Raw genomic sequence first — 26,248 nt, forward strand, 5'->3', positions numbered from 1 at the left:
ACCGACCACCACTGCGCCCACTTCTCCTTCACAAAACTCACCGTACGCCCCCACGCCCACCGCAATCCTTGCAGAAGCTGGAACAAGGTCACCGAAGACCAGCTCACCACCTCCCTCAGCAAAACCCCACCAATGACATCCACGGATGCAAACACCTCAGCATGCAACCTCCACTGCTGGATATCTGACTGCGCCAACACACTGGCTCCCCTCAGGGAACCCTCAGACATGCAGCCCTCCAAGAAAGCCATCTGGTTCTCCCCTGGACTCCCAAGCGCACCTGTAGGCAGCTCGAGAAAAGATAGAGGAGCAGCTAGATTGTGGCAGACCACGCAACCGTCAAAACCGCCGTCACTGCATGCCACCACCTCATCAGAAAAACAAAGAAAGCACCCATACAGGAACACAGGAACTCATCAACACCAACGCACACACCTGCAAAGGACTCCTCGCCATAGTAAAAAAATGTGTCAAACCCAACACAGACAGCAGGCATCACCCCCCTCTCAAAACCTCTGCAACAACCTTGCCACCTTCTTCCACCACAAGATCAAGGAGATTGCATCCCAAGAACCAATCACCCCACCCGCACCCACCACATCCATAAGCTCCATACCCCAGCAGACCTTGCCCAACTGGACCTCGCTCACCTCTGACAACACCCCCAGGATCATGAAAAGCATCCACCACGAGGCCACCTCTGATCCCAGCCCTCACCACATCTTCAACAGTGCTGACACCACCATCCTACCAGTACTCTGCTGTACCATCAACTACTCCATCGAGTCCCCCACCTTCCAGGAAGACTAGAAGCACGCAGAGATCAACCCCCTGCTGAAGAAACCCTCTGCCGACCAGATGGACCTCAAGAACTACAGACCCATTTCTCTGCTCCCCTTCAGAGCCAAAGTCACCAAGAAAGCTATCAATCGCAAACTCTTGGAGTTCATCAAAACAAACCACATCCTGGCGCTCTCCTAGTCCGGCTTCAGAAGCAACCATAGCACTGAGACCACTCTCCTCGCCGCTACAGACGACATCTGCACCTAAGGCAAAGCTACTGCCCTCATCCTCTTGGACCTCTCAGCCGCTTTGGACACCACACCCTCTGTGCAAGACTCAACACCGCTGGCATTCACAACAAAGCCCTAGAATGGATCAGACTTCCACCGTTCAACTCAGAACCCACAGAGATCAGCTGTTGAGTGCTTCACTGATCCTCCCTGAGCCCCACCCTCTTCAACATCTACATGGCCCCACTTGCAGCCATCGTCAAAAGCCACGGACTCAACATTGTCTCCTACGCGAATTACACCATGCTGATTCTCTCACTCGCAGACAAACCCACAGCCACCAAGAGCAACTTCGACAATGGGGTGAAGGCAGTAGCCAGCTGCCTCAAGCTTAGCTCTGACAAGACTGAAATCCTCATCCTGGGCTCCAACCCCTCTGCCTGAGCCAACTCCTTGTGGCCGGCAGTGCTCTGAACCCCACCCACCCAAACAGATGATGCACAAAACTTCTGCATTATCATGAACTCCTTGCTCTCAATGAACCGCCAAATCAAATCAATGACGTTTTATCCTCCTGCTTCGTAAGATCTTCAAGTGGATTCCCACCAAGTCTTGGAAAATGGTCACCGAAGCGCTTGTCAGGAGCAGACTAGACTATTGCAATACACTCTACACCGTCACCACCCTGAAACTCATAAAGAAACTGTAGAACTTCCAGAATGCCTCTGCCAGACTCATCCTGAACACCCCCCCGCAGCCGCATCGGCTGAGAGACCTTCACTTGGCTGCCTTTCAACAAAATAATTACCTTCAAGCTCCTCATGCATGCCTACAGTGCCCTCCACAATGCCAGACCTGCATACCTCAACCACGCCTGTCCTTCTACATTCCCACCAGACATCTCTGCTCCGTCCAACTGGCCCTAGCCACCATCCCATGGATTTACGGATCCGCAAGACCTCAGCTGAAAATAGATCCTTCTGCCTCCTTGCGAAGCCCAGGAACTCCCAGCCTCTGCAAATCAGGTAATCATCATTACTGCCGCAATTCAGGAAGAACCTCAAGGCCTGGCTCTTCAACTAACTGTTGATCCACTCCCACCAACCCCTGATATCCCCTCCCCTCCCCCACCCTCCCCACCCTACCACATCCCACCCTCAGTAGTGTTGTTACATAAGGTTTATCTTTAGATCTTTTCTTTATTGAAACAGGGTTGGGGTGGTCATGATGGATATGCGGATATTATTCCATATTCTGGATAATGAGACGGAGAAGGGCAGCTCTCTTAATTTTTGCTAATAACATTTGCACTTCTTTGCCTCCAGTCTCATAGTGTCCTGTCAGTGAGTGGGTGTGCTGAAAGCCATCCGAGATGTGAACCTGCCTGCCGGAGTGGTGTGGGTGCTAGTTGGATTGGCTTTGCAAAGGTGCAGGGGGTATTCAAAGCCACCAGAGCTCCATCAGGATGGGGTGATTGATGTGGTCATATCTCTTTAGGTCCTGGATAGACATGTTGGGACATGAAGGATGCCGTAAAGAGTGTGGCAAGTATGGAGGCTGACCCACCATGGCACGAGACAGAACATTGCCACCATTCAGATGCAAATACTACAACGGCATTTCCATCACTTCTAAAGTCGTCTTCTAAGAGTAATATGTTCACTTTCTTTAGTAAAGAGACGTGTTACCAGATCATTTTTTTTTATAAATATGTCCCATGAGGGTGAGGCTGGTGTTAAAGATGAATCCTAGTGACTTGGCATTGGCTGAAAGTTGGAGTGTGAAGCCAAGCCATCGAGGTTTTTCATGAAGCCAGGTTGGACTACTTCTTTGCTAGTTCATCATAGAAATAACAGATATTCTGTCTTGGTGGGGTTTAACATCAGGTAGATGCTAGATATCAAGGTCCTTTTGAGGGTCAGGTAGCTTAGGTAACAGAAAGCCAATATGTATACTAGAAACACAATAACTCTATTTCCTTTGGGAAATCTGTTGGTTAAAGTCTTAGCTAAAACAATGTCATAACAGTTTAAACTGCACAGAACTTCATGACTGAAAACTCTTTCATTGCTGTTTAAAGCAAGACATGTTAGTTATTTTACGTAGTTGTAATTGGATTTTGTAACTAATGATGTGAACAAATATACATGTTTGTTAATAGTATGTTTCATGCAATTCTAGAACCCCCACCATTGATTCCTACTAAGAAAATACCTGTAGGTGGTGTTTCACTATTTCCAGGTAAGCACAATAAATGTAGTTTTCTCGAATTATAATTATTTTTTTACATTAAATATCAGTAAGACAAATCTCAAAATGGAATTAGCTAGAGTAAAAGCTTAAAATGGTAGCACCACATCTAAGGAGTGTGCAATGGCGCATCTCAGTACAGAATCTGGGATATGTATTTTTAAGAGGTTAAGTTAGGTGATGTCATGCTAATGCAAATAATACATGTATATATTATATTTTGTAGCACATTTTATTGAGCTAAGCGAGAAAATAAGGTGATTATAGTATATGAGCTTTCAGACCATGCAGACAGTGCGCACGGGTAGTATGTTGGGTCTGAAAAGCTATACGTGTGCTTCTTTTGCTGGTCCAATAAAATGTATTGCATTTGCAACATGCAGACTTGCTAAATGAGCCGTGTCAAAGAGCTTTAGAATATCTAGAAACTAGTGTAGTAAGTAGAGACACAATTGGCAGTTGATTGACAAATTCTACAGAGGTCTAGGCTAACCAGTAGTGTGGTAGCTTTAACTATGACATATTTTTGCTATGTGAGCAGTCATTGAACACTCAGTTAGTAGGTACAAAGAGATTAAATTTTAAAACACCATTCTTAAAAGAGGAATACTACAAACCTTGACTTACCCATCCAAAGAAACATTCTGTAATCAATAGTTGATTTGAGTGGAAGTGAAATAGAACCATAGCACATGTAGCCAAAGAGCTGTGAGTTTTTTTGGTGAGAGCAAGGGAATGCATGTTAAAAGGGATATGTGACTTGAGCCACACTGATGTGTATAGGCCTGGAATTCAGTTCTCTAGAATGATAAAACATAAGGAACAATGTGGGAGCAGGTTATCAGAAACATTAATAACTTAACCATACGTGCTTTGAGGAGAGTAAAGCTCTGGTATTTACATGTGTATGCACTGGAGTATTGACAGGAGTGGAAACAATGTTTTTTTCGTGATTTAAATTACCCAAGCTAAGCTACAAGCAGCTGAGATGTATCCCTGAATGGGGTTACACCAGAGAGCAAGCAGTATAAGGATACAGAATGGAAATGGGAAGAAAGAACTAGAAATGAAAGAGGTAAATTGGTTATTCTTCCAGTCGCTATAGCATGAAAGAGAGGGTGATTTTTCTTTTTTCTTCAAACTTGGCCCATGGGCATTTGAGCGCTTTACAATAACTCCAGTGGCATTCCGGAAATCAGATTCTTTTTTTTTTTTGTTTTTTTTTTTTTTTTTAAAGAAACGAGGAGTTTAAGTGATTTTGCCCAGAATCATGAGATTTTGAGCCAACGCCAAGACTCAGAGCAGGTTCCCCAATTCCTGAGGTGGCAGCTCCAGCCGGCCATAACGCCAAAAATTGCATATGTTTGTAGAAGTCTGTCAACAATGTTAATTTCAGGGGGAGTCCAGTAACCCGGTGGCTGACCATACTTTGATAATGTTTTGTTTATAGAGGTAACCCTGTGGCTCCTTTGGAACAGGAAATCTTAATTTCTACAAGATTTTACAACCAAACAAAAGTGAATAATTAATGGGGAATCTTACAGAGGGCAAGCCTGGTGCTGCTGTAGGTTACTATGTTGATGTAGCTTTCTCTAACAGTATGACATCCGAAAAGAGAAGAATCACATTGGTGCATGTGCACTGTGGATCCAAAGAAAAAAGATGGGATCGCAGTTCCCAGTTCTGGACCGTGCAAAGTTTCAGGGAGAAGCACATTTCCCCTTATTGTAAATGCAATTGAGTATCTTTGCTAAGATCTGTTTAAAATCCCCATCAGTTCCTATCTGTATTTGTTTATTTTTAAAGCTGGATCCAAGTAAGATCTAAAGGCGGGATAGCTTTTCTTATTATTTTTCATAGGTAGTGAAAAAAAAAAATTCTCAATGCTGGTTAGTAGGTTTCATTTTAATTCATACCATCCACATGGAGAACAGAGAACTACAGTTGTGGTTGATAATAAGAATATGTGTACTGCTAGTTCTGCTCTTTAATTTAAACATCTATTTTATTTACTGTAGATGAAATTGCTAGTAACTACCTTTCAGTTTATTAACTGTATTCCCATCACCCATTTATATAAAGTCATTTGTTTCTGCTATACCATTTTCATAAACTGCACAATGGGATTTGAATACTACTGTATTTATTTTACAGGTGGTGAACAAGCTTTCAATCCATCATCTATTTGTGCTGAAAAAGACCAGACTAAACCTCTTACACCGAAATCTGAAACAGCTCCTAAATTGCATACAGGTTCTGGTCTTTTCGATGATGATGTGGATGACTTCTTTGGTGAACTGAAAACAAACCCCACAAATTCAGGTACTTTCTGGTATAAAATGTCAGCCCTTGTCACACACAACCCAACGCCTGTCTTTATCTGCCATATTTATTTTTATCTAATGGTAATATCCAGGAATAGAGGCATTATAGAAAATAATCCCTCTCCACCCGGTTGGGCTGGGTTTAGGGGAGCTGATTGGTGACTCAAGGGTGAAGGAGAGTCCTTGCTGCCTGCAATATTTCCATTTCCAGCGAGCGCTGAGCACGCCTTAGTCAATGGTTGGGTTTAGCCATAATCCAACTAAAAATCGGCTGGAAAATGAATGATTCTTGTGTTTTAAATTGTTTATGAAGGAGGCTACTTGCAAACAAGGCACGAGCCACTGAATTATGTGCATCTGTTTTCATCCCACACCCAAGCAAAGCACCCTGTTTTCTGCTCCCATTTATCTACAAGGCTACAGATTATTTTTTTTCGGCCATGACAGATTGATTTGTTTGTCTGCCAAATAGTTTATCTCTGACTTTGAACTTACATAATTAGAATGTCTACTGGTGACCACAATTTTTACAGTTTGTGTAGCTGCATCCATCTGCTTTATGATCTCAACATTTTGAAGTTTACATCTAGTAGTGGTGCAGGATAATCTAGTATACAAGTTTACATTTTAAAAGAAGTTGTGGGTTTGGCCCTCTTACTCCCTGTGGCCTTTGCAGAGCTTACTTCATCTCTTTTTTTCTATGCTATAATTTCTAATGCAATTGTAGAAATGGTCTGGTATTTGATGTCCAGGAGAGAAGACTGAACATACACAGAAAATATTTACCTACAATTTTGTGTGCAATAGCTCTAAAGTGCTGAAACTGGCTTCCAAGAAAGATCAACTCTATCCATCAGGAATTTGAAGTATAGAATGTGTTAACACTAAATTAAAGCTGGCGTCTTATGATACAGCTTGTGGGGACGAAGAGTTTCCTGCTTAGTCTTATAGAACTTTGTTTTTATTAACTTAGCATAGGTGTTTACAGTGTGGGATAAAATCTTACTACTCTGATAGGTGTGGTTACAGGAGCTACACTAAAAACTTACAATTTATTGAGCCTCTTGTCATGAGGACCACCATCTCCATAAAATGCAAAAGTAGCAACATGTTTGGGGGTAAACTGTATCAGAACTGGCATGAGTTGTGTAGAAGTAACTGTGAACCTCCCCTTTATAGTATCTTGTCCAATCTAAAGAAATGGAATGAGGCTCCTGTAGGAGCTGGCCTGGTTTGTAGTGGGTACGTAAGATTCTTGCACCTTATACCAGGTCCAGTTATCTCTTATTAGTGAAATGTAGGCAGTGTTCTAGCAGCTTAGGCTGTATAGAGGTAGCTTTTACAGAGCAGCTTATGCTGAAATAGGAGACATGCAAGGCTCCTGCAATACCACAATAGTTACACAGTACTTATACACAATAAAAGACAATACTCAATGTTACCAAAAATAAAGGTACTTTAGTGACAAAAGGCCAAACATATCTCAGAGGCAATACTCTTTCTGGAGGTAAGTATTATACACAATGTATACACTAGTAACCAATATCAGGTAAGTAAACAGTCATAGAATATTGCAAATAGTAGAAAATACAATAGATTGCAATGGGCCTAGGGGCAACATAAACCATATACTAAAATAGTGGAATGCAAATCACAAATTCCCCCCTAGGCAAGTGTAGTGTGTAGAGGAGCGCTTGGGAGCGTAGAAAACACCAAAGATAAGTAAAGTACCCCACCCCAGAGCCCAGGAAAGCAGGAGTGTCAAGTACAGCAAGTATCCTCAGGACACAAAACAAGTTGTGATAAGAGATTTTGCAAGAACCAGGCAAGACTGCAAGCAACAAACAATGGATTCTTTGACCTGAAGACCTGTGGAGAGAGGATACAAAGTCCAGAAGTCAAAGAGGAGTCCGGGAAGGACAGGAGCCCCTGCCAACCTAGAAGATGGTGCTATAGTGGATTCTCCGGTAAGAAGAAAAGTACAGAAGAGCTCCAAAGAAGATGGCTGCTGGTTCCTGCTTGGTGCAGGTGATGTCCCACGTGGAGTTGTTGGATGCAGGCTGGTTGCATCACTGGATTCCGCCAACAAGCCTTGGTTCAAGCAAGTACGCAGTTTGCGTCAAAAGGAGCTGCCTGGACCCAGGAGAGACCTGGGGGCCTCAGCTAGGACTGAGGAGACAGAGGGGGTTCTCAGCACTTCAGAGAGCCCCCGGAAGACCAGGCAGCAGCCACGGAAGTCACAGAACACTGGGACAAAGAAGATGCAAAGTTTGGTCGTTGCAGCACTACACAGGAAGTTCCCACGCTGCCTGAGAACAACTCAGGGAGCTGTGCGTCGCAGGATTGAGTGCTGGGGACCTGGGCTACCTCTTGCGCGAAGGATTCCTGGAAGAAGTGCACAGAAGCCCAAGGAGCTGGAGAAGACGCAGTGCACAGGGGTACAGTCGCAGCACGGGGAGGCAAGCTCTTACCTCCACCAAATTTGGACAGTTGGACCTTTGGACAGTCTGGATCACTTTGGTCCACCACCTGTGTTCTAGGGAGCACGCTTGTCGTCAGGTTAGGAGTTTCAGAGTGCCGGTCATTGTCGCAGAAGGGTGCATGCAGAAGCAGGGAAGTGACTCTCACTTCACGGGAGATTCCTTCGGTTCTTCTGGTGCAGGATTCCTGGAGGAGTCTTGCAAGCTGAATCTGAGGAAACACCCAGAGGAGTGCCCCTAAATAGCCCTGAGAGGGGGATTGACTACCTACCCAGGTATGCATCTATCAGGAGGGGTCTCTGACGTCACTTGCTGGCTCTGGCCACTCAGAGGTCTCCAGAGGGTCCCCACACCTTGGAATCCAAGATGGCTAACTCCAGGGACACTCTGGATGAGCTCTGGGCACCACCCCTGGGTGGTTGATGGACAGGGGAGTGGTCCAGTTTCGCGCCAGAGCAGGGACTAGGGGTAGACTGCCTTATGCAAGGAGGGCACCATCTGTGCCCTTCAAAGCATTTCCAGAGGCTCTGGGAGGCTACCCCTCCCAAGCCTGTAACACCTATTTCTAAAGGGAGAGGGTGTAACACCCTCCTTCCAAAGCAAATGCATTGTTCTGCCTTCCTGGGATTGAGCTGCTCAGTCCCCAGGAGGGCAGAAACTTGTCTGTGAGGTGGCAGCAGCCGGGGCTGCAGTGGAAACCTCAGAGAGCTGGTTTGGCAGTATTGGGGGTCAATGGTGCAGTCCCCAGGGTGCATGGGATTGGCCCTCCAATACCGGATTTGAAATGGAGGGGGGGGGGGGGGAACAATTCCATGATCTTAGACACCTCACATGGCCATATTCGGAGTTACCATTGTGAAGCTACATATATGTGTTGACATATGTAGTGCCCCGTGTAATGGTATCCCCGCACTCAAGAAGTCCGGGGAATTGGCCCTGAACAACGTGGGGGCACCTTTGCTATTGCAAGGGTGCCCTCACACACAGTAACTTTGCACCACCCTTTAGTAAATGAAGGTTAGACATAATGGTGACTTATAAGTTACTGAAGTGCAATGGAAATGACTGTATAATAGTGTGTGCACTGTTTCACTCAGACTGCAGTGGCAGTCCTGAAGAAAGGTTTGTCTGACCTCCTTATGGGTGGCAAAAGAAATGCTGCAGCCCATAAGGATCTTTGGGAATCCCAGTACCCTCGGTACCTAGGTACCACATACTAGGGACTTATAAGGCTAGGTGCAAAGTTACTGTGTGTGAGGGCACCCTTGCACTAGCAAAGGTGCCCCCACGCAGCTCAGGGCCAATTCCCCAGACTTTGTAAGTGCGGGGATGCCATTACCCGCGTGCACTACGTATAGGTCAATACCTATACGTAGTTTCACAATGGTAACCCCGAATATGGGCATGTAACATGTAAAGATCATGGAATTGTCCCCCCTGTTCCAAATCTGGTATTGGGGAGCCAATTTCATGCGTTCTGGGGGCTCCACCATTGACCCCAGTACTGCCAAACCAGCTCTCAGAGGCTTGCAGTGCAGCTACAGTTGCTGCCACCTCAGACAGGGTTCTACCCTCCTGGGGTCTGAGTAGCTCAGTCCCACAAAGGCAGAGCAAAGCATTGCCTTTGGTAGGAGGGTGTTACACCCTCTCCCTTTGGAAATAGGTGTTACAGGCTGGTGAGGGGTTTGCGACAGTACCCCTGTGCACCATATCATCTTCGCCTCCTGAGGCCTCTGTGCACTATTTGCTAGAATCCTTCATGCACAGCCTGACCCAAGTCCCCAGCATTCTATCCTGCGACGCTCAACTCTCTGAGCTGTTCCCCCGGCGGCGTGGGATCTTCTTTTGTAGTGCTGCACCAACTGCAATTTGCACCTTCTTCGTCCCCGTGTCCTGGGACCTCCGTGGGTGCTGCCTGGTCATCTGTGGTTTGCCTCCAGTGTTGGGAGCCCCCTCTGCCTCCTCAGTCCGAATTGAGGCACCCAGGTCCCTCCTGGGTCCAGGCAGCGCCACTTTGATGCAAAAGTGACTTTTCTTGAACCAAGGCTTGTTTGACGAATCCAACGCCAAAACTCTCTTGCATCCAACATCTCTTTGTGGGACATCCATTGCATCACGCAGGAACGTGCAGCCATCTTCCTTTGGTGCATTTCTGCAGTCTTCGTCCGACCGGGGACTCTTCTTTTGCACCCTCTTCTAGGTTGGCAGGGGCTCCTGTCCTTCCTGGAACTTCTTCCGACTTCTGGATTTGGTGTCCTCTCTTTGCAGGTCTTCAGGTCCAGGAATCCACCAGTTGTTGTTTGCAGTCTTGCTTGGTTCTTACAATAACTCTAATCACGATTTGTAGTGTGTCCTAAGGAAACTTGCAGTACTTTACTCCTACTTTCCTGGGCTCTGGGGTGGGTTTTTTTACTCACCTTTGTGGTTTTCTTACTCTCCCAGTGATTCTCTACACACTACACTTGTCTAGGGGGGAATTCGTGATTCACATTCCACTTTTAGTATATGGTTTTTGTTGCCCCTAGACCTATTTTCTCTCATTGCATTCTATAGCATTTCCCATTGTTTGCACTATCCTATGTCTAATTACTTACCTTATTTTGGTGTCTAGTGTATAGATTGTGTATAATACCTCTAGAAGGATTATTACCTCTAAGATATTTTTGGCCTTGTGTCACCCAAATAAACTACCTTTTTCTTTTGGAAACACTGAGTATTGTCTTTACTTGTGTATAAGTACTGTGTAACTGCAAGTGGTATTGCAGGAGCTTTGCATGTCTCCTAGTTCAGCCTAAGCTGCTCTCCTACCTATATCAGCCTAAGCTGCTAGAACACTACTACATTTCACTAATAAGGGATAACTGGTATATGGTGTAAGCACCCAAGGTACCCACTACAAACCAGGCCAGCCTCCTACACTGAGTTTCTCCTTTTAACCAATGGTGGGCTTTCACCAGGCATCTAGGCAGCTAAAGCCCCTATTCCCAGGATTTCACGGATGTTACAAGGCTTCACACACTTTCCACCAGAGGCGAGGAATCAATTGTTGCCTTCAACAGACAAATCCTTGTCACAGACGTTTGTAGGGCAATGTTGTGGGCACAGTTCTCAATCAAAATTCAGTTTTTAGCCAAGTTGTTTTACCTCCAGTGAAGAGGCATAGTTTGGCCACACAATACTGCACCATTTCCAACTGTGAAGGTTTGTTTGTTGTTGCATTCCTGCCTTTTTATTTCGATGGGGCTGCTCTATATATGACACATTGTTTGGAAAATACACTATTTACCTATGGCGAGATTTCTGCTGTATACTCTCCCTTCACTTCTCAGCTACACAATTGCCGTACAGCCTCCCCTCTCAGTTGGTTGGAGGAATCATTGATACCTTAATAGTTATTTTTAGCTGTTAATTCAATTGCCTCATCTTGTCTGTGGAAATTAAGAGGAATGGACATTGTGGTTGCAGGTTGGGCCTTTATTGGAAGGGTGTCACTTCCTATGATGCCCCTGGTGCCACTAGAAACCCTGGGAACCACCTTTCTTGGCTCTTGCAAATATTTTGAGTCCACAGTAGCCTATTCCTCCAATCTGCAAGTAGAACCCATTAGAAAACATTGTCAAGGGTAGGTCATTTGTTTTGGCAAAGGCTCAGACACCCTTTAAACTTTCTGAATCACATTCAGCATTTGTTTAGCACCTGGTAATTATCCCAAAATGTGGTAGTCTGAAATAGTCAGACTGGGAGTGTGGGACAATCATGTATTTTCTACAGCATCATTTCATGAATCTGTAGTCTCTGTTTAAATACCAACTAATTCATGTTATCTGATACTCTGCTCCCGAATTTATCTGTAACTGTATTTTCATTATGAGTTGTAAGATACGAGAATTCTGTTAAAACTTGTTAAAGCAAAAGATTTTGAACTCGCAATATCAGCGCTAATGAAATCAGAGCATCTGTTCATTAAAAGAATGTCTCATTATGCAGATACAATAGTCGTTCTTTGTATAAACTGGTTATGTCATGCAGCAACATGCCTAGAATCTAGCATATGTATTTTGTTGATTTGCTTATCAGTTTCATCATAACTTGCGGGAAAAGTCTCTATTCATGCTTTCACATTTTTGCGATTAAACATTTGCACACCCTGTGCCATCTTTTGGGTCCTCCAGTGATACGTTGTTGGTGTTTCAAGTAAATTAATTTCCAATGTTTTTGTTTCAGACAGTGATAGCAAATTATTCAAGGAAAAGCCTGATAGCCTCCCAGGCACCAAAAATAGTACAGTCACCTTGACACAAGGAACCAAAGAAACAGTTGCCAAGCACACGGTAAATGGTTGCTATTTTTTTGAAGTAACAAAACTGAGAATATTTTATTTTAAATACTCCTCATTGAATTTACATCAAAACAGATTTGTTAAAATAACTTCAATTAATTGATGATCAGCCAATGTATTTCAGTGCCACTTGTTATGAATGTTTATCTTTGAGGATTGCAAGTCATCTAAAGTTTTGAATGGCACAGAGTAGTTGGTGGCAGCATGGCTGGCTGTTTATCCATACAAGGCCTCCTTTTCCAGTGGGTATTCACTCTTTTGTAACACATGAACAAAATATCTACATTGAATACGTACTCAGCATACTAATTTACATACATAAACCTTTTCAGCTTACAAGCAAAAGAAGTGTATAGCTCAGTCATAAAAATGTGCCATTTATTGATATAATTGTTATTATAAAATCAACTCCAGTATTTTAAACACTACCCACAACAAATGCAAATGTTGAAAAATTCAAGTTCCTGCTATATTTAAAATCTAGCATCTAGAGTGACACCAGTATGTCATATAGAAAGATGCTTAGATATCTAGCACTGAACAATGCATGTTTGCTAGCTAGGAGGTCATGTAATAAACCACCTTTATCAGGGCATACAGCTATTGTGACTCGTAGTGTTATATATGCCACACATCATCAAATATTGGTGCTTAAAAGGCAAAAACGTTTCATGATCATAAGTGTAACTTAATGTCTTTAGTTTCGTAAATCAAAGATTTGTTCCGTTTTGTTCTCTTACTACTCTGAAGAATTTGCCAAGTTAGCAGAAGTGTGAAAATGTGATTTTTAATCGGAGTGGCGTTTGGAAATGTTGGGAAAACCCTAATGCACAAATCCATGTTCGATCACGCAAGATAAGGAAATCAGAAGAGATTGGTGCTAGAAGTCAATCATACCTTTATTGTATTTCCCTGAAAATGAAATGGGAGCATTAGTTCAAAAAAGTAAAACACAACATCCAGTCTTGCGCCAATGATACATTTATCAGCTTAAAAATCTGAAAGTTTTGGCTCCTAAATTACAAAACTACATGGCTCTTTCTGAGCATGCATAGCACAACAGAAACTGATCCTTGCTTTATAAAAACGACGCTTTAAATGTTAGTGTGTGAGGTGGAATTGGTAGTTATGTACATGTTAGATAAAATGTAAATATGTTTGCTGTATTAATGTAATTTCATTATACAGCGTGTGAAAGTGTAATGAAGGTTCTGGTAATATCAGAAAAAAAGTAATAGTCCTGTACTTGCCATACACAGTGTTACTTGCTACAGTGGGTGAGTAATATGCAAATTAATATGCTTCCTCCTTCCTGTTTTACTAAACCATATCTTCCCCCTGAGGGTGATTCTGCTTTAGCTATGCAGTGAAGAAGCAACCTCTATAGTCAGTCATGTTGTGCTTTATTTTTATTTATAATCTATAATTCTTATTTAGCTAACACAGTGCCCCTCCTCCCATAAGGCATAATCATTGCCTGATAATTTATTACTAAACATAGATTTCAATATAACTGAGTCCACGTTTGCAGACCCTGTCCTCTTTTCCACCAGTGGGACGTCACACACAATTCTGTTAATACACACAAATATGTTTTCAACATGTAACAGTCACTTGTTTTCTAGTATGAAGATCCCATTCAATCTTCATCACTGCTCACACTCTGGTCTTGCATCAGCCTGTTTTCTTGGTAGTGTTGCAATTTCACACTTCCTTTGAGACCTACTACTAATTAGGTGGAGAAGAAATTGGCCTCACTCACTTCTGCTTCTCCTCTAGATCCCTGCCCTGTGCATCAGCTGAATAATGTTATTAACAGCCTCCTAAAGTGACCACCTTATGGAATTGCTTCCTCCTTTCCAGAAAGGTTTCAGTAGCTTAGGGCATCCATCTACTGAAAAAAGAAAAAAACATGACTGACCTCTTCAAATTATCAGTCTATTTTCTCACTCCCTTAGTTTGCCAAACTAACAGAATCAGTGGTTAACTTTAAATTAATGAACTAACTACAAAAACATAATCTTTTTTACACTGCGCAATCTGCGTTTTGTAAACTTTTTAGCACTGAAACAGTAGTGTCAAGACACAAACAACATATATTTAATTACAAATGAGAGAGGAGTGGCAGTTTTAATTCTGTTGACCTGTTGGCTGCTTTTGATACCATCTCACATCGAAATCTGTTATATTGGATGTTGGATTTTGGTGTCAAGGACAACTGGCTCATTTTTTGAGCCAGCTGTTGGAAATGGCCCTTTTTGCAGGGTTATACCCAAACGTTTTGCCTTTCTCCTCCTATTAATCTGACCCTCTTTTTGTTGGCTTTAGGACTATGGCCACTTAACCACTGCTAATCAGTGCTAAAGTGCATATGCTCTCTCCTAAAACTTGGTATAATTGGCTTACACCTCTTTGGCTTTGTTTAATTTAGCTTTAAAACTCTTGTAAAGTGGTATACCATTTATCTAGGGTCTGTAAATTGAAGCTCGAGTGGATCTGCAGCGCAGTTTGCCCTACCCTAGCACAGAGTTAACCTTTCAAACGTGTCTCATTGAGTTGGCAAGTCAAACTAGTTTCCAAGACCTAATTGCCCCTTTTGACTACACCGGAGTCACCCCAAAGGTATGCCATAGATACCCCTATGGGCAGGGTGCTGTGTATGTATGTTACATGGCCTAGTACTGACAAACCGCCTGTTTAGTGTTTCACTGCTGTGAGTGCTGCTCCTCTCATAGGTTTGCTTTGGGAATTTCCTTATATATGTGGTAATTTCTGATATATGAGGACTAGCGTGCGCATGTTTGGTATGTTTGGAATCGTAGTGAGAAACCCTGCTTACTGGTGTAAGTGGATTTAACACTACTATTTTAGAAGTGCCGCTTTTAGAAGGTGGGTATTTCTCTGTGCCTGTAACTCTAATGCTTTGCAGCTTGCCTCCAATCCACATCTTGGGAAGAGTGACAACTCCACTTGGTGCATACCTTCCAGACAGCTACCACACAGGGGGGTCTGGCTGTGACAGAAAAGGCACCTGCATACTGATGGTCTTTCTGGGCTGGGGAGAGGGAGGGTCGTTCGCACTTTCTAGGTGAGAAGGCTGTGTTCAGTCCTCACACAATGGAGTGATCACCCCCTACTGATGTCTGGAGACTGGGCGGGGTTGAAAGAGTGGTGTGCTTCACTTGAAAGGGTTATTTTGATGTTACCCCCTAGACAGAGGCATTTTTTGGAGTATCAGTACAGGGGCTCTCGCACCATTATTTTTAGAGCACTTTTGGGAACTTGGACTGAACCTCTATCAGATGAATTACTGGACTGCACAAAGGACTCATCTGGACTGCTCTTCTGTGGCTGCTCTGCTACCTGCTGCTGTGGGGTAGCATAAAGGGCTCCCTGTACTGCTTTTCTGCTTGTTGCCTTGCTGCTAGCTGCTCCCTCACTCTGTTTTGCAAGGACATTGTGGCACTGCCTGGAGAGATCACCCTTAGAACTGCTGGTCTGGTGGTGCTGGTCGGCTTGCCTACTGCTGCCTGCCTTGCGTTCCCCCCCCAGCGCTCCCCTGGGGCTGGTAGGCTTCTTCACCCCACAACTTTTGTTTTCATCTGGTGCCAAGGAGAAACACCTGGTTAGCGTTTTGATTTTCCTTTTATCGTGTGCAAGGAGAAATGTGTGGTGGGCATTGTCACGTTCCTTTCCCCCGTGCCAAAAAGAAGACTAGTGTCCGGAGAGTGCTTCAATTCCATCTTCCACTTAGTAACAAAGACTAGCGCATGATAAGCGCTTGGTGTTCTTTGGCGCATGTCACAAGTTGGGAGGTCCAGCTGCTTTGTTCCCTTCCCCCCTGAAGGGCCCCACTGATAGGATGTGCTGTGCCTGCTCAGACAGCCTGGAATCTGATGATTATAGCTACTGTCCCCAGATTTTAACTTTCCTGCAGCACACAGATTGGAGAATACTAGCCCAGCCTCTGGTCACTGTGGGAGGTCTTAGTGCTAAGGAGGAGAGAAATAGCTACGCAGACCTGAAGACATGCATTCCTGGAAGCCGAGCTCCCCACTGGATGCATTGCTGAGGCAATGAGGCAGCCACCAGCAACTCCCATGCCCTCCCTCCTTCCTTATCATGGGGATGGCTTTTACCGCCACAGGGGCACAGCCGCCCACATTTCACCTTGGGCGGCACGTGCTGACAGCAACAATGCCGTGCTTATCTCTAGGCAGGGGGCCCAGTGAGTTCTCTCCACCGGACTCACTTGTGGGTGTCTCCCCCTCTCCTGTTTGGACTTATCTGGGGGAAGAAGGGGTACTCATTGGTTCTTGGCTTTGCGGGGTAGCCCATAGGTGGACCCCTTGAGAGGGATCATCGTTTAGGAATGATCATAAAGTACCACATTCTTTCTGATCGGCGCACCAGTACTTTTGCGCTCTGCTCACCTGGTGACTTCTAATGGAGTCCACCCAAAAATTACCATATAGTATCTAATAGAAGTGCAAGTGCCCTAGCCAACCAGAAACTCCATTTCTAACACAGCCAAGGAGGTAACATGGCTAATTTCTGACCCCCGTTATGTCTATATGTACAGGGGTACCACAGGGTTCTGCTCTCAGTTCTCCTTTATTCAATCCAAATGTTGCCCCTCTTGCAGGATTGAGCGATTCCTTTGGATTGACATTCCATTCGTACGTTAATGACTCCCAATTCATCAAAGCTAACTGGGAAAACAGCGTCTCAGCACAAACGTTTTCAGCCTTCCTTAATAAGTTGGCTGTCCGAATGAAACAATATTCCTTAATTCTAAATGCTGATAAAACAATTTTTGTTAACTCCTATGCGGCCCAAAAATTGGTGAGCAAAAATTCTGGGCCCTATTCCATCTCCTGTCCATCAGGCTAGAAACCATGGGAACATTTTTAGCTCCAGCTCTCTTTTGATAAACATAATTTTCATGTGTTTTCGTATTCTTAGTGTTTCTCCATCTTACTGGACAAACCATGAAATAGCTTTATGCTCCATTACTGCCATTCTTTGCTGGCAGACCTTCCCAACTATTTGTTACACAGGATTCAGCTGATTAAAAAAAATGCGGCTACACGCTTAATCATCAGATTGAGTAGATTATCTTTTGTTTTGAAACATTCATTTAAACTTCATTTGCTGCCTATTGCCAAAAGAAGTCTAGTTTTGTAAGGCTCTTTGTCTATGCCACAAAGCGATCCACACTCCCACAAGGAAGCTATATGTTCTTTTTATTCTCTTGGTACTATTCTGCACGTAACTTCCCTTTTGACACCCGTCATTTGACCATAGTTCCTAGATGTAGAAAGGCCAGGAACTGGATCGTTCACTCTTTGTGATGAAATCTAAGGCATAGAATATACTGCCTCCATCCTTTCTAGGCTTAATGCATTCTAATTGTTTTCAGAAAACAGCTAAAACCTTGGCATAAAATCTGTCTGCTTTGCTCGGTTTTGTTTTCCCTCTGCTGTTGTTTGATACACTACTTATTGAGGCATTTGTGTGTTTAATTAATATTTTACATACATTTATACATACATACTCACTTCTACCGTTGGAGTTCACGTCTGTGTACATGTGCTTTACTAATATTTATTTTCCTCCTGTCATGAATCATGAGGTAGACATGAGTAAAAGACAGCAGTAGATGGTGAAAATAAAGAGAAAGTCTTGCCGTAGTGGTAATTTTTGTCACAGAAAAAATGTGTGAAGAAACGCTTGAAAGCACTTATGTACTAATTACCAGTATATTTAATAAATGGGCAAGAACTCCGGTTGCTAATTATGCTGAAATAATGTCACTTCCCCTTGCTCACTTTTGTTGGTGCATTAGGAATTTCACACCAAACCAACATGCTATGCATAAAATGTAGCGATTTATTTGTTTTTGTGATTTAATAGTCCTGGCATTGCCTGGAAGCATCAGAAGGCTTTACAATAAAGCCAGAACATATCAATAACAAATAAAAAAACATTTGTACATGTCTGGCTAGAGGTAATAAATAAAAGTTACTTTTTCCTTTACAGAAATTTCCGACTGTGTATTTTCATGAAAGGCAATAGTAAGGCAATTGGGTATAAGAATGAAATCAAACAAGTACAGAAAAAACCTGTATTTGGAAGTGTTTATTCCAGTTCACGGAAGACAACAAAATAGCAAAATGCGCAATTATGGTAGAAGAATAGGTAGAGGCAAGGAAATTGCTACAAAAACTATTTTAAGAAAAAACGCTGAGGGCAGAAAAGGCAAATTTCATGGTAAATCATCCAATCCTATAATATCTTGTAGTCGGACTTATTGAAGACTCTGTAAACATAAGAGTGAAGAATTAGTCTACATAAAAAAAAGTGAGTGGAGGTGACTGCAATCGGTATTAATAGACTGCCAAGAAAGGGAATTATATGATCCAGTAGGAAGACCCGACCTCCCCACCATCCATAAAAAAAATACTATTTTGCTCGTGGATTATAGGAAGCCTTAACAGGGTAGCACAGCACACAAAAATAGCAAACTACTTGAACCAGTTTAATATAATTGCACTACTGGAAACCTGGGGTTTCCCATTGATGGACTTAGTTGAATATCATAATCACACAAAAAGAGCAGTGAAAAGAGACCTCCCAGAATGCAATTCAGTCCGATTTGTTTATTTCCATCTGAAATTGGAAGACACTTTGTTACATACAGAGGAACCCAGGGCTCTCATGGTTCAAATCAGAAACTAGTCACCAGAATTCAAAATGCCTTAATTTTTAATTAACATACATATCAACCCCTCACCAGCAGAGATGAGTGAATCTATGAATTTCTTACAGCAGTTAATCATTGATTTGAAAAGCTAACATCCTGGAGCACAGTGGCTCATCTGTAGATGAAAAAAGTAAACTTGCAGAATATTTATTGGATTATAGCAGATGAGGATCTGAAATATAACCATAAAATGGTTAAGAAAGGAGACGTTGTTCTGCTAGTTTGCCATTCACCGTGGTGACAAGAGTATTAAATGGCAGATTTTCAACCGATCAAGCATTCGGCAGCACTCATATTTCAGCATTAAGAAATACCACATTGGATTATATCCTAGAGCATTTGCCACTATTTAATTACGTGACTAATTTTGAAATAAGCAAACCAACTCAAAATGAAAATTTTCCACTTTTTTCACTTGACCTGACCTATTGGTATTGGATGTGCCCCAAAGGAAAACCTAAGGAGATGATTGTATGAAATGGGATGGTGAAATATCAGAAAATACTAACCTATTGTTCTGTCATTACAGTTCTGGGTCAAGCAAGAAATAACCTACGTAAAAGTGTGGGAGAATTTCACGGCAAAACTCAAAATTTAGTGCACATCATTCAAGAAAGGGCTTAGCTTCAGGACCAGTAGGAGCAGCAAGTAGATGGTTTAGCAGCTTTCTTAAAATGAAAATGAAAAAGAAAAAACTGGATATAGAAATATCAAAGCATTACAGAAGCCAATCGGTCACTGTACAGTTTGAGAAAGTGTATGTGTTTAGTCAGAATAAAAGCTGTAAGGACAGCAAAGAAAATTGATTATGATCAGTTCTGGGACGATATACTTGGTATCTGTCGGAAGAAGAGAATAATAGAACACATCAACAAATTAGAAAACGAGAACACTCAGTCTAATAACACAAATATTAGAGAAGAAGCATACATTTGAATATTTATTAACCTTCTATAGATGTAGGAATTAACCATATTTTCATGTGATTTTTTCTTTTTCCCCAAGTCTGCCCTATTTGATTTGCTGGCTTTAGAACTTTGTGTACATTACCTTTGTTAAACAGGAGTAAAGCGCTTGTGCTCCCCCATTAAACTTGTAATAATTGGTTTAAACCTGATTAATGCATTGGGGCAATTAACTTTAATATAAGGTCATAGTATATGGTGTGAAATACACACTTGGGACTACAGCACATGTTGGATCATCTACTACAGTGACAATGGGGAAGAAAGGCTTCAGAGCTACCCTGTGTAATCTGACAGCAGCTATTTGAACCCTTATGCGTAGACCTGTCAGTATCACCCTTTAGACATGTAGAAAACCTATATTTTAAATATTAAATGTCACCCCACGCACACATTGCTGCCCACAAAGTAGGATGCACAAAATGTAAGAGTGGGGAACATGCATGGCTTTAGGAATGGCATGTTCCCCCAGTGTTCAGGTCTGGATGCTTAGCCGTAATCTGGTCCGTATCTTTTGCTGTCCGGACAGCTGTTTCCAGAAACCACAGTGTCACCACACACTGGAATATGTGGTAGACAAGTGACCAAGTAGTTGCCATCTTAGGAAGAAAAAGCAAAGGGAAAGAAAATGCATTGCTGGACGAAGACTTCAAAGGATTAAAGAAAACCAGGATTTTGGAATCCCACAGTGGAGCTTTTCAGAAACAAGGAGTCAGGACCATCAAGTGGAGTGAGTGAGGAAACCAGCAAAGGAACACAGCTCTCTTGTGGCACACCCTCCAACCAGACTGAAGCCTTTATATAGTTAAAGAACAGAAAATGAAATGACATCAGACATCACACAATAGGAAACAGAAGGGATTGGGTAACCAGAGAGGACTCGAGGAAGAAACAGTCATGATGGAAAGGAACATAAACACCTGAACTATACCAGCTTTGGAGCAGCTCTAAAAGGCAACTGCAAACTCCCAGGCAGGTGATTGTCATTTTGGAACTGGAGGATCAAGTAGCAGCAGCTTGGAGTCCAGAAGTACAAGTGAAGCCAGCCCCAGCAGCGTACTTTAAGCAGCATTTCCTGAGATGCGGAAACAGTGAAATTACACCAGGTACCACATTTGGCCAGTACATCGCGATTGTAACACCCGGTGATTAGACCGAAAAATGACTTGTCACTGGTCAGCCTGTAAATGGCACATATGAAAAGTCACAGTGTAAAGTATATACTTTAATCTATACCATTTGACATGTATCAATTACAGGCTTCATTCAATGATTTAATAATGTAATGATGAAATCAAATTTCTATTAAATATATTGGAAATGTAACTTTTGGAACATTACCTTTATCTTGCCTGAAGCTGCTGAATGCTAATTTGCATTAGCTCTCCAGCCACTGCCTAGCCTCTACTTGGCCCGAATGAGGTGTGAAAAAAGTCTGGAAACTGCTCCCAGAGCTGAATCAATGTCCTGGGTGTGGTGTGTTGTTTTCTTCCCCTGTAGGAAGATCAGTTAGGATGGACCCAGGAAATTTATTAACTTCAAGGGGGCCTCCCTGTCACAAGCATATTGTAGGTGACACCTGGAAAACCTACGCCTTTGTCCCCATCGTCAGGAAACCCATTGAGAGGAAATCCCACAGAACTGGTTTGGAGTGACCACAAAGGAGGGTAATGTTTAATACTCTGGCAACACCTCTGCGTGGCACGTTGCCTCTTCACAAGGGGAGAAGGTTTTTCCACCTTGGATTTTGAGAGTGAGGGGGCACTGTGGGATTATTTGCAGTAGGGCAAACTGCTTGAAAAATTGGGTGTATTTGCCCTCTGGAACTTTTAACTATGGAGACCCCAGAAGCTGCACCCAACCATCCACTAACTAGTGCCAGGTATAATTGTCACACCCAGAGGCACTATCCTTAGAACACTTACTGGACCTGCAGACAAGGATTAGACCTGCTGTCTTTGACCTGAGAGGAGCCTGATAGACTGCACTTGTCCTCTCTTTTCCCTGAGACAAAGAAGTGAACTCCAAGAGTGCCTCAACCACTGCCTGAACTTTCATCACCCCACTAGGCACACCTGATCAACCACCTTCTACTTTGTCAGTACACCACGCATCTTCAGAAGCAACATCAGGGTGCGCCTTCTCACACCTGGCTGTAAAAGCATAGAACGAGCTTCCCCTTCACCTGAGGTCTGCGCCCTCCACCCTGGAATTCAGAAAACATCTGAAGACCTGGTTATTCGACTGAGTCCTCATGCAGACCCCAACAGCTGACACAGCGTCTGGATACCCTTCTGGGCTTTAAATGTGCCTGACGGATCTATTGTTTGATTGAAGAGTTAGTTGGCTAACATAGTGTGTGGTGACTGGGACCTACTAAGCTGCAAGTTACCTTTTCCCTAATGTGCCCGGCTTACTTGTGGCAACTGGACCTGTACTGGACTTTGCTGTTGACCTCTGCCTGACACCCTGAGAGTTCAACTGCCTCTCTGCAATGTTCTAGGGGCTTTAGAACTGTGGTTCTTTCAGCAATAGAAGAAAAGTTTGGAAACCTTTACTCCAGAGCTTCAGCGGGACAATCCAGAAAAAGTATCCAAATGGCAGTTCCACTGTGTGGATTGAATTTCAGCTTCTTCCCACTTAAGGTTCAGCAGACTTCAGAAATTGAAAAACGAAGTTCATCCTATGTTGGGACATTCATTTGGACAAACCTGCTTCAGGTATTTGACCTTCAGTTCCACGTTGACAGTTACAATTTTACCAGCTGCCTGGGCATTGAAGATTTTTCTTCTTAAAAAGTGAGAATTGCCCTTTCTGCTTTGGAACTTATAAGAAATGTTATTACTTTTCATCAAAAAAGTGACTAAGGGACTAATTTATATAATGGTGGGCAGCCTGGTCCCCCATCAAGGAGACAGAGCAAATTACTCCATCGTCCTGACTGAGGTGGTGTCCACCAAATTTAGACATGACCAGCAAGCTGGCAGTCATTTCTAAAGCATTGGCAGGAACTGGCGTCACAGCTGTTTGCTGTTAGTAGTTTGTTGCAGGGCATTTGATGCAGGGCTTTGTTAACATGACGGAGCCCTGCACCAAATTGTTTCTTTTTTTATTTTCAAACAGAAAATCCTAAAGTATGATTTTCTTTTTGAAAACAAAATAGAAGACGCTCCCTCAAAGGGAGTATTTAGCAGTTTTCATTGCCCTTTGCCGCAATGGTTTTTAGGACTGAACTGAGTAGTCTCCAGCCTGATTAAACCTACGGTTAGCCCACTTTTAAATTTGGCAGGCGGACAATTTATCTTGATGGTATGTATACTCGGTCAACATTGTAAAAGAGTATACATACCAGCAATATATAAATCTGGCCCGAAGGCACTTTTGCATGTGGGTCTTCTTAACTAACTTTTTGACCTTGAGACTTTCACATAGCCAATCCACTTGGCGTACCCAATCAGGGTGCTATTTTGGTTGGCTTCAAATTACACCAGTGTCCAGGTCTACTGATTTTATGGACTATCATTGGTGCTCAGGGCTTATGCTTTTTCTACTTAAACTTTGCTCATTGAATTTAACTCTATTTTTCAAATTCAGTTTGGAATTTTATTTTGACTTTACACATTGTCCCAAGATAAGTCTGACTATTTTGTCTCCTAATTACCAGGGATTGAACTCAAGTTAATTTAGTGACTTCCTGACAAGAAATGTATTATTCCTTGATGTACCTCCCCCCTTCCCTCCCCCCATTCCTAATAATGATTCACTTTCTTACAGTGGTTCCATAGGAAAAGTAATTGAATCATACAGTGTGGCACCTTGAGGAAACATCAAAAAGATTGAAAGTGAACCACAATGCCTTGCTTTGATAAGTACTTCAGAAAAAAGTAAGGATACATATTTGTTACTGATGAGAGCCAACGCCCCTTCCCTAGGACTCGTATTGAAGTTATTATTAAATAAATTAAGGGGGCCTTCATTGGAAGGTATTTTAAAAGTGATAAGCTGCAAACTTGTCCCACAACTGAGGCTCTATTGGGAAAGGATACTGCATTGCGGGACGCTATTCCTTACAAAGATTTACAGACAATTATTGCATCTAACTCAAACACTTCACACATGCATGTAAGACTAGAAACTGGCATAGTGAGACAACTCTTTGTGCACCAACTCACCTGTTTGGAATTGCTAAGGGCTAAGGCAGCCCCCTCTGAAATTCTGAATAAGTTGATATGGACAGAAATTCTAAAGGCTAGAAGGAACAACCAAGTGCTGAGTTACCTAGTACCAGCGTTAAAGAACTTACAACTACATTAACTGTGGGATATGTTGGGATACGTTGTGAAGCTTAAATGCTTTTAAGGAAATTGTAAATAAAATTGAATTCCTAGATCAAGATAAAATTGACTTATGTAAAAGATCACATCCATCAACGATTATTAACAGCTATGGCCTGAACTGATCGCAGTGTTGCCTTCACAAACATCTTCAATTTTAAATATAAATTGATGTCTTACAGTTTTGGACGATTCCCCTTCAGTGATTCAAATTCCTTTTGGATAGATCTAGTTGCCAATGGCAAGTGCAGGATCTGCAACTACAAAAAATAAATACTATTGCATATATTCTACACTGGCCCCGCTGTTGCTGAAAACCAAGACCACTTTATGCTCCCCTTAATCACATAAAGACACATGCTAGCTGACATACTTTAATCCAGTGTCTTCATGGAGACAGTGCTTTGTGTATTAACGAAATTGTGCTTTTTATTAACACTTATAAAAATTTACATAAATATAGCAGAGGGGTTGAATTGTGAACATTTAACTGTAGCTGGTACAATTGCATCCCAGGTAATAGAACTGCAAAATTTTAACAGTAGCAAGTTTTTTCTTTTATTTCTTTTAATAATTTGCTACTGCATTCACTCTTGCATCATTTAGATTTGGTAATTGTAAAATAAGAGACAAGGATAATTATTTTATCAATTTTCATTAGTGTGCAATAACAATTCTTTACATTATTAAATATATGTATGTTCGATGGAATATGTAGCTGCAGATACACATGCTTTGCATAAGTTTGCCATCTAGTGTTGGGCTGGGAGTGTTACAGGTGTTTTTCTTCGAAGAAGCTTTTTCGAGTCACAAGATCGAGTGACTCCTCTCGGTGATAGTGCTCATGAGCATCAAGTCCTTTGTTTGCTTTTTTTCCCGCCATTGGGTTTGGACTTGTTTTCTCTCGCTCCGGTAGATCTTGGTTTGGTACTATCTGAACTTCTCTCTTCTTTCTCTAAAAGTCAGTATTGTTTTCGATCACATTTTCTCACTTACATTCAATCCGATTGTATCTTCCGAGTTAATTAAACGCTGTTTTGGGCGACCGCACGCTTCTTGGGCCTACTCGTGGTTGTTGAGTGATGTCAGGCTAATAGATCGGACTCCCTTACGGTTTTGCCCTCTGTGTCACGCCAAGTTCCCATACACTGACCAACTCTCCGTGTGCAACCTCTGCCTCTCTCCCGATCACAAGGAGAAAAGCTGTGAAGGGAGAGGAACAAGCTCAGACTGCAGTTTCCATCAAAGATTCTGATTCCAATTGAGACTCCGATGGGGACAGCCAGTCGTTTCCAGCTGCGCAGTATGTTAGTACATCATCCCCTTCCCATCACCAAAAAACATCTAAAAAGACATCAGCACTTGTCTTGGGTCCACCACTGCTTGCCAGCCGTGGTCGGACCCGAAAAATACATTCCGATGACCAACCCTCGAGGTCGGCACCAAAAAAAAAAGTGCATTTGTCTCCTCTGAGGCGAAGCCCCATCATCCCTTTCAGAGCCGAAAAAACTAGTATCCATTTCGGAGCCGACATTCTCAGCCCGGTTAAAACTTTCGGTCTCTAAACTTTCGGAGCTAAAACACATGGGAGGGGAAATATACTCCAACTACAGATGAGTCTGCCGAAAATAAGACCCATACTTGAAGTGATGGACGCTAAGCAGAGCAAAATCCAAATCCATAAAGATACTGAGATTGCTTCTCCTCCTTCTACAACTGAAAGTAAATTCTCTTTCCAAGAGACTTTAGAAGCTGAGCCTCCATCTGCAAAAATATT

At 42.7% G+C, this 26,248-nt stretch overlaps 1 protein-coding gene across 7 annotated transcripts in view; it reads left to right on the forward strand.

The window, feature by feature from the left end:
• LOC138300721 (WASH complex subunit 2-like) overlaps positions 1–26,248 on the forward strand; it is a 780,011-nt gene that overhangs the window by 144,375 nt on the left and 609,388 nt on the right. For 6 of the 7 annotated variants that reach the window (XM_069240414.1, XM_069240417.1, XM_069240415.1 and 3 more), the window contains exons 13-15: positions 3,195–3,254; positions 5,418–5,585; positions 12,292–12,398. In XM_069240414.1, coding sequence (XP_069096515.1) covers positions 3,195–3,254; positions 5,418–5,585; positions 12,292–12,398 — 335 coding nt within the window. The remainder of the gene's footprint in view (positions 1–3,194; positions 3,255–5,417; positions 5,586–12,291; positions 12,399–26,248) is intronic. The other variant, XM_069240416.1, reaches the window with a different exon arrangement.

This window comes from Pleurodeles waltl, chromosome 6 (assembly GCF_031143425.1).
Source record: "Pleurodeles waltl isolate 20211129_DDA chromosome 6, aPleWal1.hap1.20221129, whole genome shotgun sequence".
Classification (NCBI taxonomy): domain Eukaryota; kingdom Metazoa; phylum Chordata; class Amphibia; order Caudata; family Salamandridae; genus Pleurodeles; species Pleurodeles waltl.